Genomic DNA, 16,558 nt, shown 5'->3' with positions numbered 1-16,558 from the left:
TTCTTTTTTACTTTAGTTTATTTAGTAAATATTTTCTTATCTCTATTTCTTGAACTGCATTGTTGGGTAAGGGCTTGTAAGTAAGCATTTCACAGTAAAATTTGATTTGATACCTCAAAGTTCAAGCAAACTAAAAGGTGGCATATAATCAGCTGAATCCTCATACTATTAAGCTGTTCTTTTTGGACAATGAATCTTCTTTYTTGTCGCTACCAGTAACTTTGCCTCGTAACCGCAACTTTGCAGGGTCAAAGAAGCAAGCAAGTGTTCTTCAATTGTCCTTCACAATTCATCAGAGGTGACATCCAGAACACTATCAAACAAAACAATATAGCTGCAGGCAGCCATGCTGGGGTTCAAGCTTTAGCCCCATAGCACCACCATCAAGACAAATGAGCTAGGATGAGCTGCTTCTGTACTCCTTATCACGCTTGCCAAATATCTGAYCTTAACATCGAACAGATCATGCAATTTGCTTTTGATGCATTTTGAACCATTTTCAGTGATGTTGACTACTTTAAATGTATTTACTCCAGAACCGCGGGACCGTTGGCACCAAATTGTCTATATAGAATCTATGTACCCATGTCTTTTCCAGGACACTAGCTCAAACTATATGGCTGCTATGAGCCTATGAACCTGCATGAATMGTTTTGCCTGTCTGACAGTGCCACCATGCAGCCAAACTGAAACGGACTTTACAGGTTAGCTAGACTCATATCCCTGAGTGTGTGTGCCAAATTCCATGTTGTTGATCTGAATGTGCTTGCATATGTTGAGTCTTGACAATGTTTGGAACATGTGTACCAAGTTGTTACAATACTAATATCCTCATATCCATTTATGTGCCAGGTCATGCCCACTTGAATGTTTATTGGTCASTATTGTTGTTCGACATACTAGGCTAAAAAATGTTGTGTTAAGAGACTTTGGTTAATAGATGCTATATATCAAGTTTCATTCAGATCGGTCATTCTCTGCCAGAGRAGTAGCRTTTTAAGTGTTTTTCACAAAATTCTTAATGGCGGAAAATTCTAAATGGCGGACCTTGTGGGTTCTTGAGGCAAATGTGTTCCTTGTGAGGAGAGGGAACTATGTRCCACATTTCCGGACTCTAGGATTCATGGGGTGAGGGGTGGGACTTTTCAGAGTTTGCATCTTCAATCACTTGTGGCCAATTGACATGGCATTGCTTGAGAGGGTGTGGCCCTTGGTCATTAACCTTTTTTGCTCAACCTTTTAAGTCTTACCATCTCACARGAATTTGCATGTGAATTTCTTCTTACAGAAGAARAATAAAAAGAATGCCAAAAAATACAATAAGGTTTAACCCAGCTTCGCTGCTTGAACCCCTAATAACCAATGCCAACAAATATAATAAGGTTTCWMGCARCTTCGCTGCTTGAACCCCTAAGGATAAACTGATGAGATGGGTAATATTTTTGTAGCATTCTGGGCTTTTTTAAGTGTTCATAATAGTCCAAAACGTGTATGCTTATGTACAGCAAATTCTCAGAGCAGCTCAAGCAATTTCTCCAACTGTCAACACATTCAAATGAAGAGGACACATACCGGAGCCGCGTTGGTTGCGTATTGTGGGGAGGTGTGCGTTTGGCCTTTGCTCCTGTGGATGTTGGTCTCAGAGCTGCGTAGTTATGTCGCAATGAGACGCAGGACTATCCCATCTCAGCGTCTGTGGACTATGATTTACGCTTTCGTGGGTGCAACACAAGTGCAATAGAAACCAGGCGTCCAGTACTGCTGCAGTATGATGATTCACAGCCATGATCTAAACAAGCGCAGCAGTTCAAATGCGTTTAAATGTGAAGATGACTTCAATGCACATAAATAAAGYTACCAAAAATGTAAATAGAGGTTTATTTCAAAATATGTGTTGATTAGATTTTTCGTTACATCAATAAAATAAGTGTTAATACAAGCCATATGCCATAGAAAAATTCAGTACTAATGGTCTTCAGTAAATGCCTCGCAGTAAATATTGTACAGTTAGTTATTTTTTTACTCAAGAACAGACATTTTGGCTCCTTGAGTGCTTTTTCCAGTTTGTATTTCTGTAAATAACATGTCATATTAATATAGAACCATAAAACATTTGTATTTCTCCAGTGCTAGTTTAATTTCTGCTGTCGGTCAAGTGATCACATGCATGCAATACAACACTKCTGATCATTATGAGGTTGTGAACACTAGCAGCATCAATCTATGAAAACCAGGTAGGGGAACACAATTTGTGCTTCTTTTTAAGGTGCTTGCCATGTTTTATCAAAGAGCCAGACAATTTGGCCCCTGGACTACTCAAGACAGTAAATCCTACACACTGTCTCTTTTACAGCACTGGCTTGATGTGTAAACTACTGCTTCATGTACATGTCTCACAACAAAGTCTTTATTAATAGAATTTAATTGCAAAATATATTTAGTTTTGTCAGGAAACCAGTTCAATATCCACTAATATAGGCTATGATTTAATAGGCCTTGGACTAGRCTAACTTCTCCATTTATGAAAAGGTAGCCTACGTAAAGAGCACCAAAATTTAACAGATTTGAATGAAAGGGTCAACTAGTCTCTTTAAAATCCCTTTTGCAAGTCCTARTACACCATTATGGAACTTGTCTGGTGCCGCTTTTTTTTAACCTCATATGGCATCTACATTTTGAGATAAATATTATTCCAATTATTTGTAATGTCTCATATTTGGAATGATAGTCCAAGGATTTGTGTGGTTTTAGGCCTACACATGTAGGCTCTGTCCTCAATTAATCTTGGTCATTATCCTCAGAAGTGAGACATCAAACAAGATGGTATGATAAGCCTACTCATAGACATTTTCTCTCCTTGTGAATATGCCAATATTTTGTTATTTTTCTTTCATGTCTTCAACACCGCGGATTTCCCATTCGACAATAGCACACAGTCTTGAAAAGGCGGCAGTGGCAGAAAGCGCAGTACTCACAGCACACATTATTAGGGGTTTTGCAGCTTCCCCACAATGGCACACAGTTGGCGGGAGGAGGTGGACGTTTGTTTTTGACGGTGAATGTGTTCTGTGAAAGGAGGTTAATGATTTAGCCTTGCCTGCACTTACACTAAGGGTACATCAATGAACACGAATTAATGACATAATTAATGATGAATAGCCTACAACAAAGCATTAATAGTGTTCACTTTACAATAGGGCCCTCCTTAGTATATTCAGAAAAGTTTCTACCWTATGTAGGGCCCTGCAAAGTGACTAAACTAATATTTAGATAACATGAACTTAATTAGCATACAAGCTATTTGAAGGAATTTTCACCTCTTTGCTAATATGGTCATGAATGTCTTTAGTAATAGTCTAGTCCACAGAATGCATGTTGCTTTGTAAATGCATTAATATATTATGTATTCGTGTTAACTCCTGCATTTACTCATGTTTAATAATGTACCCTTATTGTAAAGTGTTACCACTTGACTCATACTTTTCATCAAGTAGAAACATGCCTTCATTCACACTGAAATGTTTTTACATTCAATGTCACAATAAGCTTTTTTTTTTACACTATTGGCTATGTGTATTTTAGATTTATTTCCACCAACTTATCAATATGACACAAACATGAATAATTTTGACTTATTTTCAGAACATAGTTACCTTTCTTGGTTTCTTGATTTTTTTCTTTGCCGTTTTGGGCAACTCTGAAAAAGAAATGTATTTGACATATTTTCATACGGTATATATAATTTAGCAGTTTATCAAGATTGGTGTTAGTCATACTGACGRCTTTGCTTTTTGAAGTCAACCTTGGAATACTTAAATACCCAAGCAAAATATATCTGCATTTTACAATAATATTTCCTGCATATAACMGCAAAATGGCACAAGATATCAGCACATATCAAAGAATGGAGTGATTTTTAGCAGCCCATTTATTTGTATTCCATACACTGATTATATGCCAGACCTAATGATTAACTGACCTACAATGACGATGGGTGGAGCATCTGACAGGCTCCCATTCTGTATACTCGAGAAAGAAGACTTATTGGTGGATAGCGCGTCCTCCAGTACCATGTGCGAGTATACCAAGAGAAACCAGGTGGAGCTTAGACAGCTCAGGAGAAACAGGGAATTCATCTCTGTGGTTTTCTGTCGGCAAGGTCGGCCTAAAGACTGTAGTGAGGACAGAGTGTTAGAAAGTAGGCCTATGGAAGACTATTAGAGCCCATTTTGATTGTATTGTGGTTGTAAACATATTCATATCAGATAAAGAATTTGAATGTCACAATTTACCCAGCAGCTCAAGATTGTTATTGTATGGCAAATCAACTATAATTGGCACAAAACTGACCACATGCACAGCTAGAAAAATACAAACATCTAATAATCAGCAAATATCAATTTCTTAAATAAAGCTTTACATAGMTTTTTAAAGATATATATCTAGATCAATTTTGTAATTGTATCCAACATGCAAGTGCGAGAATGGGAACATTTTGAATACAATCTCAGGCCTTTGATTGTTTTGACTGTCCTCAGCATAACTTCTCTATACGGTTTCTTTCAGCTTGGATGAAGCTTTCTGTGGGAGCCTATACCTAGTCAAGCTGAGCTGCTTCTTGCTTATAAAATCWGTTAAACTTTATGCAAAGGAAGTAGTCTCAATAATAGTCTTCAAATAGACATCTAGGGGCGGTTTCTAGGACACAGATTAAGCCGAGTGCTGGACAAAAAATCCAACTCAATGGAGAATACACGATAGCGCCGTACTGTATCGCTGCCGTCTTGCATGCTCCGACGCAACTGCACTGTTGGGTAGGGCTTGCAAGTTAAGCATTTCACTGTACTTGTGCATGTGACAAATACAACTTGAATCTCGATAAAATAAATGCTTTTAAATCCTAGATAAGTCTTAAKATGTGTCTGGGATACCGCCCCCTTAAGTGCCTTTAAAACGTGTAAAGCTAGAATAAATGTAATGATTGATTAGCTATAGCATTTCGTCTAAATGTCCCTAGTTCCGTTAATTTTAAATGATATTTTATTTGAAATCATAATACCTAGTTATGAAATATACAAAAGACTGAGGTTAACCGTTACAGGAAATGAACATAAAGACATTTCAATCTGGATGAACATGGTGGATTATAACCCTTTGTGAGTATAATTTTCAGTGAACATGTAGGCCTATACAAAGTGTTATCTGAAGTAAAATATTCACAAATAAATCAAATCAAAGCTGTCTAACATAAATCAATTGGATCATGAGGTACTTATTAAATACCTTGTACAGTATGAATTGTATTGCCATGAATTTATATGAAGAAAATATACCATTAATAAATAACCTAATTTAATGTATGTCCAAGWGTAATTAATGTGCTCAATTTAAGATGTGACATTTTTAATTAAATTAATTGGTTTATATTATCTTTACTGTGCAGGTAATTTGCATTATTTGCCCCATATGCTGTTTGAGACCCCCCCCCAAAAAAAATTAAGGAATGCATGCAAAGCCTTTTGCTTTTTATATAATCTTAATTATCCAATGCGTAAATAGCGTCCACCATACMAAAAGCATTTTTAAACCGTTCATAATATGTATGATAAAATAGCTTTTTGACCAGAGTTTAATAGTACATTTTTTGTGACCAAAAATGTATTTATTTTGCCTTTTTTTCATTGGGGTGGTAGATAGAGGTACATAAACACAAAGTATTAATCATTGTGATCATATTATGTAGTTAAATGTTGTATTAAAGGAAACGAAACAAAGAGAAGTGAGCATTCACCCCCAATCTCCCATCTCATTCCCCCAACCCCACCCATCCAACATATCTTCCCCCCTTCCCCATGGCCCTGAAAGCAAAAAATGTGTGTATATATATATTTTGTTTGTATATATATATTTTGTTTGTATGTGTTGGCCTCCAAGCCTCAATTGTTCCTTGACTAGCGCCGTTCATTATCGCTGCTGATATTTCTAACGTTATAACTTCTAATAGTAACTGTATCCACTTGCGAATTGGGAGAGAGTAAAGTAATTGCCCTCTAATAGCCAGCAWCTTTTTTTGCGGCAGTGCTGCCTGCCAGCAGTAATCGTCTCTGATTAATTTAGATACAAGGAGCTATCATCGTTAAGTAACATAGTAGATGCAACGCACTGAATATTTACATTCATGCAYTTCTAACTGCAGGGCACTCCCACATCATATGAAGGGATGTGCCTACCTGATTTAGGGGACACAGTGAACATTTGAGACCAATTTCACCGTAAAACATTTCCTTGGGTATATTCTATACATTATACATTCTGTGAACAAACTTCAAATGTATAAATTGATGGTTCGGATTATTGGATGCCAAGGTCATATTTTTTCCATATACTGTTCCAATTAAAGGGTTGTTCAGATTCACTTAGATCTGTGGACCATACTTTTTGTCCTCACAACAGACTCCAATGCTTCCCACARTTGTGTCAAGTTGGCTGGATATCCTTTGAGTGGTGGAGCATTTTTGATGTGTGAAAAACCCAGCAGAGTTGCAGTTCTTTACACAAACCGGTGCACCTGGCACCTACTACCATACCCCGTTCAAAGGAACTTAAATATATATATTTTTTTTTTCTTGCCCATTCACCCTCTGAATGGCACACATACACAATCCATGTCTCAATTGTCTCAAGGCTTAAAAATCCTTATTTAACCTGTCTCCCCTTCATCTACTCTGATTTAACAAGTGACATTAATAAGGGATCATAACTTTCACCTGGACTTACCTGGTCAGTCCGTCATGGAAAGAACATGTGTCCTTAATGTTTTGTACCCTCAATGTATATTATAGAGATTAGTATTTTCGGGAGCCCAGATCATTGATTTATGAATCCCATCATTGGATGGTTCGGKAGTTGGATTTCCTAAGGGATTGAAAGGCCAGAATAGGGGATCAAAGTTTTAAATATAGAAAAAATGTGTTGTCTGGTAATGTGTATGTGCCTTTCAAATCATGGAATGTTCTTAAACCATTACTATCCATGATATCAGCAAGGGTACRGATGCCATATTTGGACCATTGGTGGATGCAAAAGGCTGCCCTACAGATCGCAAGGCATTATTGTGAAATATTGGAGTACGGGCATGCCATTTCGATGGCATTTTCAATTTTGCGCCAAATAGAGATTGTGTGAGCAACAATCGGATCAAAGCTAGTTTACATTGTTTAAGGGATGAAGACTTTTAAAGAGATTTAGAGAGATGTATTAACATTATTTAAGCACAAAAGTGCCGCATTGATTCTGTATCACATGTCAATGCAAAATTTGCTATTAAATTTTTTTTGCTGTCAGTATTAATGGTTTTACTTTTGTACGTCCACACAAATATTTTAATTGGAAATTCATCACCATGTCTCTGTCAATTATCAGTTCATCTTACTTCTCTCATCATTGATTTTTCTGACCTATTTCAGCTATTTTAATATTACTCCTTAATCACTATTGAAAAAATAAAATTGTTTTTCTTGAGTGTACTTTCAAAGAGCTGAGATTTACTTTGAAGTGCAAAGTGTAGCAACACAGGTGAAATCAGTCACTGACACCGACATGGTGGTGTAGCAGGAAGATGGGATTGCCGTGAACCAAAAGGTTGTAAGTTCAAATCTCAGGTGAGATCATGTTGAATATGAATGACTGTATAAATGAACATGCTSAATGTAATCATGTATGTCAACGTGTGTCAAATATGTACGTTGAAAACATTGTATGTGTGTAGCGAATTCCACCGCCTTTTTGTTGTTGTTGATAAGATGCCCCAATAACAATTTCTAATTGAGACAATTTGAAAAACGCATTTTAAGTTGACTGAATATTAGCCAACGTTTTCTCAAATTGTTGCTAACAAAACAATATCCTGTGGAACCAGTTACTTAATAATAATTAGTTGAAACAACTCAATCTTTTTTACAGTGTTAAAGTAAATGCTCTTCTTGAGTGATATGAGCTCCAGCCTCTAAAAAAAAGCAGAGCAAATGTGCAGTTTCATGACTAATGCTTTTGTTGGTTGATTTGTCTTCCATATCCTTCAAAGACAGAAAAGCCATTCAAGCTTCCAGAGTTACTTACCTCTGTAGTTTTTGATTGACAGGATCAACGTTTATCTCCCACTTTTTCCTGCAGGCTAAAAAGCTGCTCCTCACTCGTTGTCTGCTAATCGACAGAGAAATACCAGCCAGATCATGTGCTCGGGCAATGTTTAAGATATGGAATCAGGCAGGGGCGGATCCACCTTTAGAAAAAAGTCTAAAAGAAGTCTACCAAGCAGGCCAGCCTTTTTGGGAAGATGCATGGCTACGCGCTGGGAACCAGTTAAAATCCATTGTCCTCTTTTGAAGGAGCTTTTGGGATTACTGGGCCAGGGCATGCATCTCCACAACAGGGTTTTTACATATGCGCCAGAGGAGTTGCAGGATCTGACGTTTACAACTGTAGGTTATGACCTTATGGGGACGCCTGGGCTTCATTATGTAAAACATTGTGAGTAGTCACATAATGAACATAATGAGCGGTCACAGAAAGCTAATGCTATATTTTTAAGTGAACAGGTGCCCCATAGTTTTACTAATATGACCAACTACATTTCCCGGGATACAAATGGTAAAGCTGCTGAAGATAGGCCTCAAAATCACAGTTTGTACTTTTTTWAAACACTTTTGCCGTAGGCCAGGGGCCCTGTTGTTACGTCATATTCCAGCAATAATGCCTTGCATTACACCTGGGAAGMAARAACTTAATTTGCTCCATACCCCATGGCCATTRCTCAACTTAGCCCCAAGACAAACAGTTGGACTACATTAGCCCACACAGCTACAAGGATGTACTTTCATACTAGGGTTATGACCTCACATTGAAGCTTATAGAGACCCCAACTGATGTATAGAACTATCTACTTTGGTTTATTTTTATTTAACTAGGCAAGTCAGTTAAGAAACAAATTCTTGTTTTCAATAACTGCCTTGTTCAGGGACAGATTTTTACCTTGTCAGCTTGGGGATTTGATCTTCGGTTACTAGTCCAACACWCTAACCACTAGGCTACATGCCACCATTTAGATACAAGCATCATGAAACCTAACACAATAAATGAATTTGAGTTGGTGAAAATATTTTTKGGGGACCTAACTTGCCTACCACTTTTTCCAGACTCATGAAATGATGACCTCTTCCTAAATGTTTGGTCAAATTATTAATTATAGTGTGGCTCAACTTACTCATTTGACTCAACTTACCTCACTCTCCCCTACAGCCAAATCAATGGAGATAAGTGGACCCCCTGCTTATCATCCACACTCCAGGGGTAATTTTTATGACAGAAAAAAGGGGTTTCATGCTCAAACAACTGGATTAGAGGTGCCATGTTAGAAAACCAAAAGATTCATCAGAAGTTGAGGTGCGACACACTCCATTTGAATAAAACAAAAACTAAATTAAAACATTTGAAATGATAATGTATTGAACTTTTTCCGAGAGATGATTGTAAGTAGAAATGYGAAACCCTGTAAATGTGCTCACTGAGGTGTAAACAATTGGGTATCGCTTTGAAGTTGGATGTCACACACTCCAAGGGCAGAGAGCCATGATAAATTGTTTCATGCTGTTATAAAGCCATGAGGGAAAACGCCAATGAGGCATTGATTAAAATAAACTCTGGATTTCCTGTCTCCTATTTTGTACTGATTTATCCTCCTTGTCCAGGGTGTGTGTGTATGTGTCTGTGTGGAGGGGGGGTCACCACGACACCCCTTCTTTAACTACATTTAAATGTCAAAACCCATTATTCTATTTATGTACCCTTCACTGGGCTTGGCTAGTATATGGTCTTGAATAACTCATTTCTTATACACAATTAAGAAATTGTGCCCTAAAAGGAGTCAAGGCAATCTGAAATCCAAGTCCAGAAATCTCTTACTTGGCTACACAATTTAAAGGGMTACTTCAGTATTTTGGCAATAAGGCACTTTATSCACTTCCCCAGAGTCAGATAAACTTGTGGATACCATTTYTATTTCTCTGTGCTTTGAAGGAAGTTGCTTACTRRCACATTTGCTAACTAGCGTTAGTGCAATGACTGGAAGTCTATAGGTATCTGCTAGCATGAAGAAGATACCCATAGACGTCCAGTCATTCTGCTAACACTAGTTAGCATTGGCTCGCAAAACGACATCAAACTTCCTTCATACTGGACACAGAGACATAAAAATGGTATCCACAACTTCATCTGACTCTGTGGAAGTAGATAACGAAAGTGGTGTAAAAAGTTCCCAATTGTCATACTTGAGTAAAAGTAAAGATACCTTAATAGAAAATGACTCAAGTAAAAGTGGAAGTGATAAAAGTGATACCCWGAAAAACTAGTACTTTAAAGTATTTTTACTTAAGTACTTTACAACACTGGATAAAGGGCCTTGTTGCCAACATCCCAAAGTATCCCTTTAATTGGAGTATTAATTCATAAAATAATTCAGTGACAGTCCAAATATAACTTTTCAATATGGATTAAGCAATAGTCTTCAAAATAAACCAATCAGTATGGCATCATGCTCAAGCAATAGACTTAAAAAAATAAAACTCATTGTCAATCACCATAAAGTAAAAAACATGAACATTCAATAACATTCAATAACCTGGTGCAACCTTATTCAAAGGTGGGCATATAGTGGTACAGAGAAAGGTCAGATCTACAGTCTCAATTCACTTAAACGCACCAAATACCTGTTCACGGCTGTCACTGCCAGAAATAACATTTGGGCATATTGTTTTCCTATCTATGGTATCCAGCTTCTCCTACGATATGACAGATGTCAATCTGCTTTGTGTCATTATTGAGCGCAGCCACATCTTTAATCYCCTTGACAACCAAATTAAATCAGAATGCAGGCAAAAACATTTGTTATAGCACTTGGGCTACAGTCAGCAAAGATGAGTTGAACCGATAGTTCCAATCTGTGTGCGCTGTAAATTGCTGTGCAATATGCTTTACCAAACTTCCACCTGATGACCTGTTCATCCTCTCTCTGCCTCAACATGGGCAGTGCTCTCTCTCTCTCTCTCTCTGTCTCTCTCTCTCTCTCAATTGCCTATCTTTGAGTCCTGCAATAATCTTGACCAAATACCATTATCATATGACAAAAATGGCTGGCCTTAACAATGATGGGGTTAGCTTATTAACATGAATTAGATTTAGCTTTTTTTATTAGCAAAATAATTTATTTACTAGCTAGCTGACTACATAATGCCAGTCTATTATGAATTGTACAGTGTAGTTAGCTAGCTAGCTACATAGCCATTCATTCATTTACTTAAAGTCCTCTGCACTCCCCCCAAAATGTTTATKTCCTGCACTTTCATCCTCTTTGGCATTGGCACCTCCACTAAGGGGGCACTATCTTCYTTTTCACTAGGGTGAACACTGACTCACTGAGTGCTGCTCATCTGAAACTGCAGTTGAAAAGGAAAAKATCCAGATATCTAACATTAGWCTACCTAAAATAGTCAACTTATCATTGCATCACTTAGTATTTAAACAATATTATCTCATCACCAATAGCTTGCTAGTTACACAACATAGGAATACATTAATGAACTGTTCATGGACTTTTACTCATTTTAAACTTTCAAAACATTTATACATTGGAGAGCTCGTGAATAGATATTAGATATTTCATATTCAATACATTTGCTAATATTTCAAAAAACATAATTCCACTTTGACATTATGGGGTATTGTGTGTAGGCCAGTGCAAAAAATCCTAATTTAATACATTTTTAATTCAGGCTGTAACAAAACGTGGAAAATAATCAAGGGGTGTGAATACTTTCTGAAGGCACTCGGAAAGTATTCAGACCCCTTGACTTTTTCCACATTTTATTAAGTTATAGCCTTATTCTAAAATGGATTAAATAGCCTTTTCCCTCATCAATCTACACACAATTCCCCATAATGACAAAGCAACAGCTGGTTTTTAGAAATGTTTGCAAATTAAAAATGTAAAACTGAAATATCACATTTACATAAGTATTCAGACCCTTTACTCAGTACTTTGTTGAAGCACCTTTGGTAGCGATTACAGCCTCAAGTCTTCTTGGGAATTACGCTACAAGCTTGGCATACCTGTATTAGGGGAGTTTCTCCCATTCTTCTCTGCAGATGCTCTCAAGCTCTGTCAGGTTGGATGGGTAGCTTCGCTGCACAGCTATTTTCAGGTCTCTCCAGAGATGTTAGATCAGGTTCAAGTCCAGGCTCTGGCTGGGCCACTCAAGGAAATTCAGAGACTTGTCCTGAAGCCACTCTGTGTTGACTTGGCTGTGTGCTTAGGGGTGTTGTCCTGTTGGAAGGTGTACCTTTGCCACCAGTCTGAGGTCCTGAGCACTCTGGAGCAGGTTTTCTTCGTTGATCTTTCCCGTGATCCTGATTAGACTCCCAGTCCCTGCCGCTGAAAAATATCCCCACAGCATGATGCTGCCAGCACCATGCTTCACCGTAAGGATGGGGCCAGGTTTCCTCCAGACGTGACACTTGGGATTCAGGCCAAAGATAATATTTTTTCTCATAGTCTGAGAGTCCTTTAGGTGCCTTTTGGCAAACCCCAAGCAAGCTGTTATGTGCCTTTTACTGAGGAGTGGCTTCTGTCTGGTCATAAAGTATGTTAGTCAAGTCAACCAGTGTGTTTTTCACGTACTCCTTTTGCTATTCTCTTTTTGATAGTCTTCCGTGTTTTGACACCTGCCTGACTCTGGTCTACTTTCCCGCATGCCTGATCATCCTCCCTGCCCTGACCTTGATTCTGCCTGCCCTTCGGTACCTTTTGGACTCTGAACTGGTTTTGACCCTTTTGCCTGTCCATGACCATTCTCTTGCCTTACCCTATTGGATTAATAAAAATGGTAAGACTCCAACCATCTGCCTCCTATGTCTGCATCTGGGTCTTGCCTTGTGTCATGATAAACTGACTGTTAGAATTGTTAAGGCTCCATGAATCAGGAATTGAAAAACTATGGTTGAAAGAGATGGGGCAAAATGAGTGGCTAATATGTCTGGCTGCACATCTGACTAGTTGACTTGCTGCAAATTGAGAAATTATGTGACTAAACTAAACAAAAAGAAAACTGTATATGAAGCCAAAGTCAATGATATTAAATTATATTATGAGCATAAAAATAAATTCAACTATATCTTTCATCGAATTAGATTCATCACAAAACCATTTGATTTTGCCAAATATTTTTACGATTACTTCATTGGCAAAGTGGGCAAACTTTGGCAGGAAATGCCAACAACGAACAGCGAGCCAGCATACTTATGCATAGGTGGAAAAATTATTGTTATTGATCAATAATGACAAACCTGGCATTGACAACTTAGACGGAAAGCTTCTGAGGATGGTACCTGTCTCTATAGCCACTCATATATGTCATTTAATGTGAACCTAGAGGAATGGCTTTGTCCTCCCTGGAGGGAAGCCAAAGACAGTATGCTACTCAAGAGTGGTAAAGCATCTTTTACTGGTTCTAACTGCAGAGATATCAAATACAATGCCATTTCTCTGTTAACAAATGAACAACAGACCAACATGTTTATAGAGAAGGGCACCCAACATGTACTGCACTGACACAAATGACTGATGATTGGTTGAAAGAAATTGATAAGAAGATTGTGGGAGCTGCACAGTTAAATTTCAGTGCAGCCTTTGATATTATTGACCATAACCTGTTGAGAAAACATACACAACCGTTCAAAAGTTTGGGGTCACTTAGAAATGTCCTTGTTTTTGAAAGAAAAGCTAATATTTTGTCCATTAAAATAACATCAAATTGATCAGAATAACAGTGTAGACATTGTTAATGTTGTAAATGACTACTGTAGCTGGAAACGGGTGATTTTTATGGAATATCTACAGTACATAGGCGTACAGAGGCCCATTATCAGCAACCATCACTCCTGTGGTCCAATGGAACATTGTGTTAGCTAATCCAAGTTTATCATTTTAAAAGGATAATTGATCATTAGAAAACCCTTTTGCAATTATGTTAACACAGCTGAAAACTGTTGTTCTGATTAAAGAACCAATAAAACTGGCCTTCTTTAGACTAGCTGAGTATCTGGAGCGTCAGCATTTGTGGGTTCGATTACTCAGGCTCAAAATGGCCAGAAACAAAGAACTTTCTTCTGAAACTCATCAGTCTATTCTTGTTCTGAGAAATGAAGGCTATTCCATGTGAGAAATTGCCAAGAAAGTGAAGATTTCGTACAACGCTGTATACTACTCCCCTCACGGAACATCGCAAACTGTCTCTAACCAGAATAGAAAGAGGAGTGGGAGGCCCCGGTGCACAACGTAGCAAGAGGACAAGTACATTAGAGTGTCTAGTTTGAGAAACAGGCGCCTCACAAGTCCTCAACTGGCAGCTTCATTAAATAGTACCCACAAAACACCAGTCTCAACGTCAACAGTGAAGAGGCGACTCCGGGATGCTGGCCTTCTAGGCAGAGTTCCTCTGTTCAGTGTCTGTGTTCTTTTGCCAATCTTAATCTTTTATTTTTATTGGCCAGTCTGAGATATGACTTTTTCTTTGCAACTCTGCCTATAAGGCCAGCATCGTGGAGTCGCCTCTTCACTGTTGACACTGCGATTGGTGTTTTGCGNTTATGTTGGAAAGTAGGTGGTCATTCTTCCCTGTCCTCAGTGTTTTCTCCACTGAACAAAGAGACAGGGTATAGTTTATAACCCAACCCTAGCCTGTGGTTGACCAATTAGAATTCCTTGCAGTAAAATTGGGCCAATGGCCGTTTCAGGCTCAATGTATAGACACCAACATTCCCCTAGCTATTGCAGGCAGCATCAACTAGCTCTTCACTGTGGCATGCCTGCTCTTCAACTATCAGTGTAGAACTCTTGTCAAGAAATGGCTCAAGGAGGTGTGAGATGCAGACCCATGCGGTTGGTGTGATGACACCAGTGTGCAATCAGTTGTTTGCTTCAGCATGGAGGGAAAAGGAGCTAAATCCAACTACTCATCATTTATAATGATGCTGATGAATGTATATGTGATATTGATATTGACATGCAATTTTGATACTCTATTTGTGATACCATCATTGACATGCCGTTTTAAACCTTGATTATCAGTCGATTACCAAGCACCAGTTGTGAATAAATATGCTGGCTTTTCTACTTTAAAAGTTTGCTTACAGTTTTATTAATCCTCCTAGAGTTAACCTATCTTGATTAAGAGTATCCTAGCTCAGTTGCACATATACACTGAACAAACATATAAACACAACATGCAACAATTTCAAAGATTTTACTGAGTTACAGTTCATATCAGGTAATCAGTCAATTGAAATAAATTCATTAGGCCCTAATCTGAATATGCAACTGGTGGTAAAAGATACCTTTAAAAAAGGTAGGGAAATGGATCAGAAAACCAGTCAGTATCTGGTGTGACCATTTCCCTCATGCAGCGCGACACATCTCCTTCGCATAGAGTTGATCAGGCTGTTGATTGTGGCATTTGGAATGGCCCCTTCCACTCCTATTCAATGGCTGTGTGAAGTTGCTGGATATGGGCGGGAATTGGAACACGCTGTCGTTTACGTCAATCCAGAGCATCCCAAAAATGCTCAATTGGTGACATGTGAAGTGATTATGCAGGCCATGGAAGAACTGGGACATTTTCAGCTTCCAAGAATTGTGTACAGATCCTTGTGACATGGGGCTGTGCATTATCATGCTGAAACATGAGGTGATGGCAGCGGAAGAATGGCACGACAATGGGCCTTTATTTATATTGAATCACGCTTCACCATCTGGCTTCACCAGACAGACGAATCTGGGTTTTGCTGATGCCAGGAGAAAGCTACCTGCCCAATACATAGTGCCAACTTTAAAGATGGTCTGGGGCTGTTTTCATGGGTCGGGCTAGGCCGTTTAGTTCCAGTGAAGGGAAATCTTAACGCTACAGCATACAATGACATTCTAGACTATTCTGTGCTTCCAACTTTGTGGCAACAGTTTGGGGAAGGCCCTTTCCTGTTTCATCAAGACAATGCCCCAGTGCACAAAGCAAAGTCCATACAGAAATGGTTGTCGAGATCGGTGTGGAAGAACTTGACTGGCCAGCACAAAGCCCTGACCTCAACCCCATCAAACACCTTTGGGATGAATTGGAAGGCCGACTGCGAGCCAGGCCTTATTGCCCAACCTCACTAATGCTCGTGGCTGAATGGAAGAAATTCCCCACAGCAATGTTCCAACATCTAGTGGAAAACCTTCCCAGAAGAGTGGAGGCTGTTATAGCAGAAAAACGGGGGACCAACTCCATATTAATGCCCATGATTTTGGAATGAGAGGTTCGATGAGAATCTGTCGACATACTTTTGGTCATGTAGTGTAGTTAATTTCGGGATTTCTTGCAGGGAATGATTGTAAAAAAAACAAAAAAACATCCTTCCTTGAAAGCCGTTGGCTAACGTTCGCTAGCTAGCTAGCAGTATATACAGCCACTTG

At 38.5% G+C, this 16,558-nt stretch overlaps 1 protein-coding gene across 1 annotated transcript; it reads right to left on the bottom strand.

Moving 5' to 3' along the window:
* Nucleotides 1-1,861: 1,861 nt before the first annotated feature.
* Nucleotides 1,862-8,441, bottom strand: asip1 (agouti signaling protein 1). The gene is made up of 4 exons (XM_023990751.2): nt 8,119-8,441; nt 3,980-4,172; nt 3,654-3,697; nt 1,862-3,066 (listed from the first exon to the last, which is right to left on the bottom strand). Exons 2-4 carry the CDS (start codon nt 4,134-4,136, stop codon nt 2,899-2,901), a joined length of 369 nt encoding a protein of 122 aa, XP_023846519.1. The 5' UTR covers nt 4,137-4,172; nt 8,119-8,441; the 3' UTR covers nt 1,862-2,898.
* Between the last annotated feature and the right edge of the window lie 8,117 nt (nt 8,442-16,558).

The sequence above is a fragment of the Salvelinus sp. IW2-2015 genome, linkage group LG1, assembly GCF_002910315.2.
Source record: "Salvelinus sp. IW2-2015 linkage group LG1, ASM291031v2, whole genome shotgun sequence".
In the NCBI taxonomy this organism is placed as follows: Eukaryota; Metazoa; Chordata; class Actinopteri; order Salmoniformes; family Salmonidae; genus Salvelinus; species Salvelinus sp. IW2-2015.
This window is presented reverse-complemented; position numbering and strand designations above follow the sequence as displayed.

What these genes read in the sequence shown, in the direction of transcription:
- asip1 (XM_023990751.2), bottom strand. Translation starts at nt 4,136, where the DNA reads ATGAATTCCCTGTTTCTCCTGAGCTGTCTAAGCTCCACCTGGTTTCTC. An exon ending in TCCACCCATCGTCATTGTAG is followed by an intron (nt 3,698 to 3,979) that starts GTCAGTTAATCA and finishes TTTCTTTTTCAG; the next exon opens with AGTTGCCCAAAACGGCAAAG. An exon ending in AAATCAAGAAACCAAGAAAG is followed by an intron (nt 3,067 to 3,653) that starts GTAACTATGTTC and finishes CTCCTTTCACAG; the next exon opens with AACACATTCACCGTCAAAAA.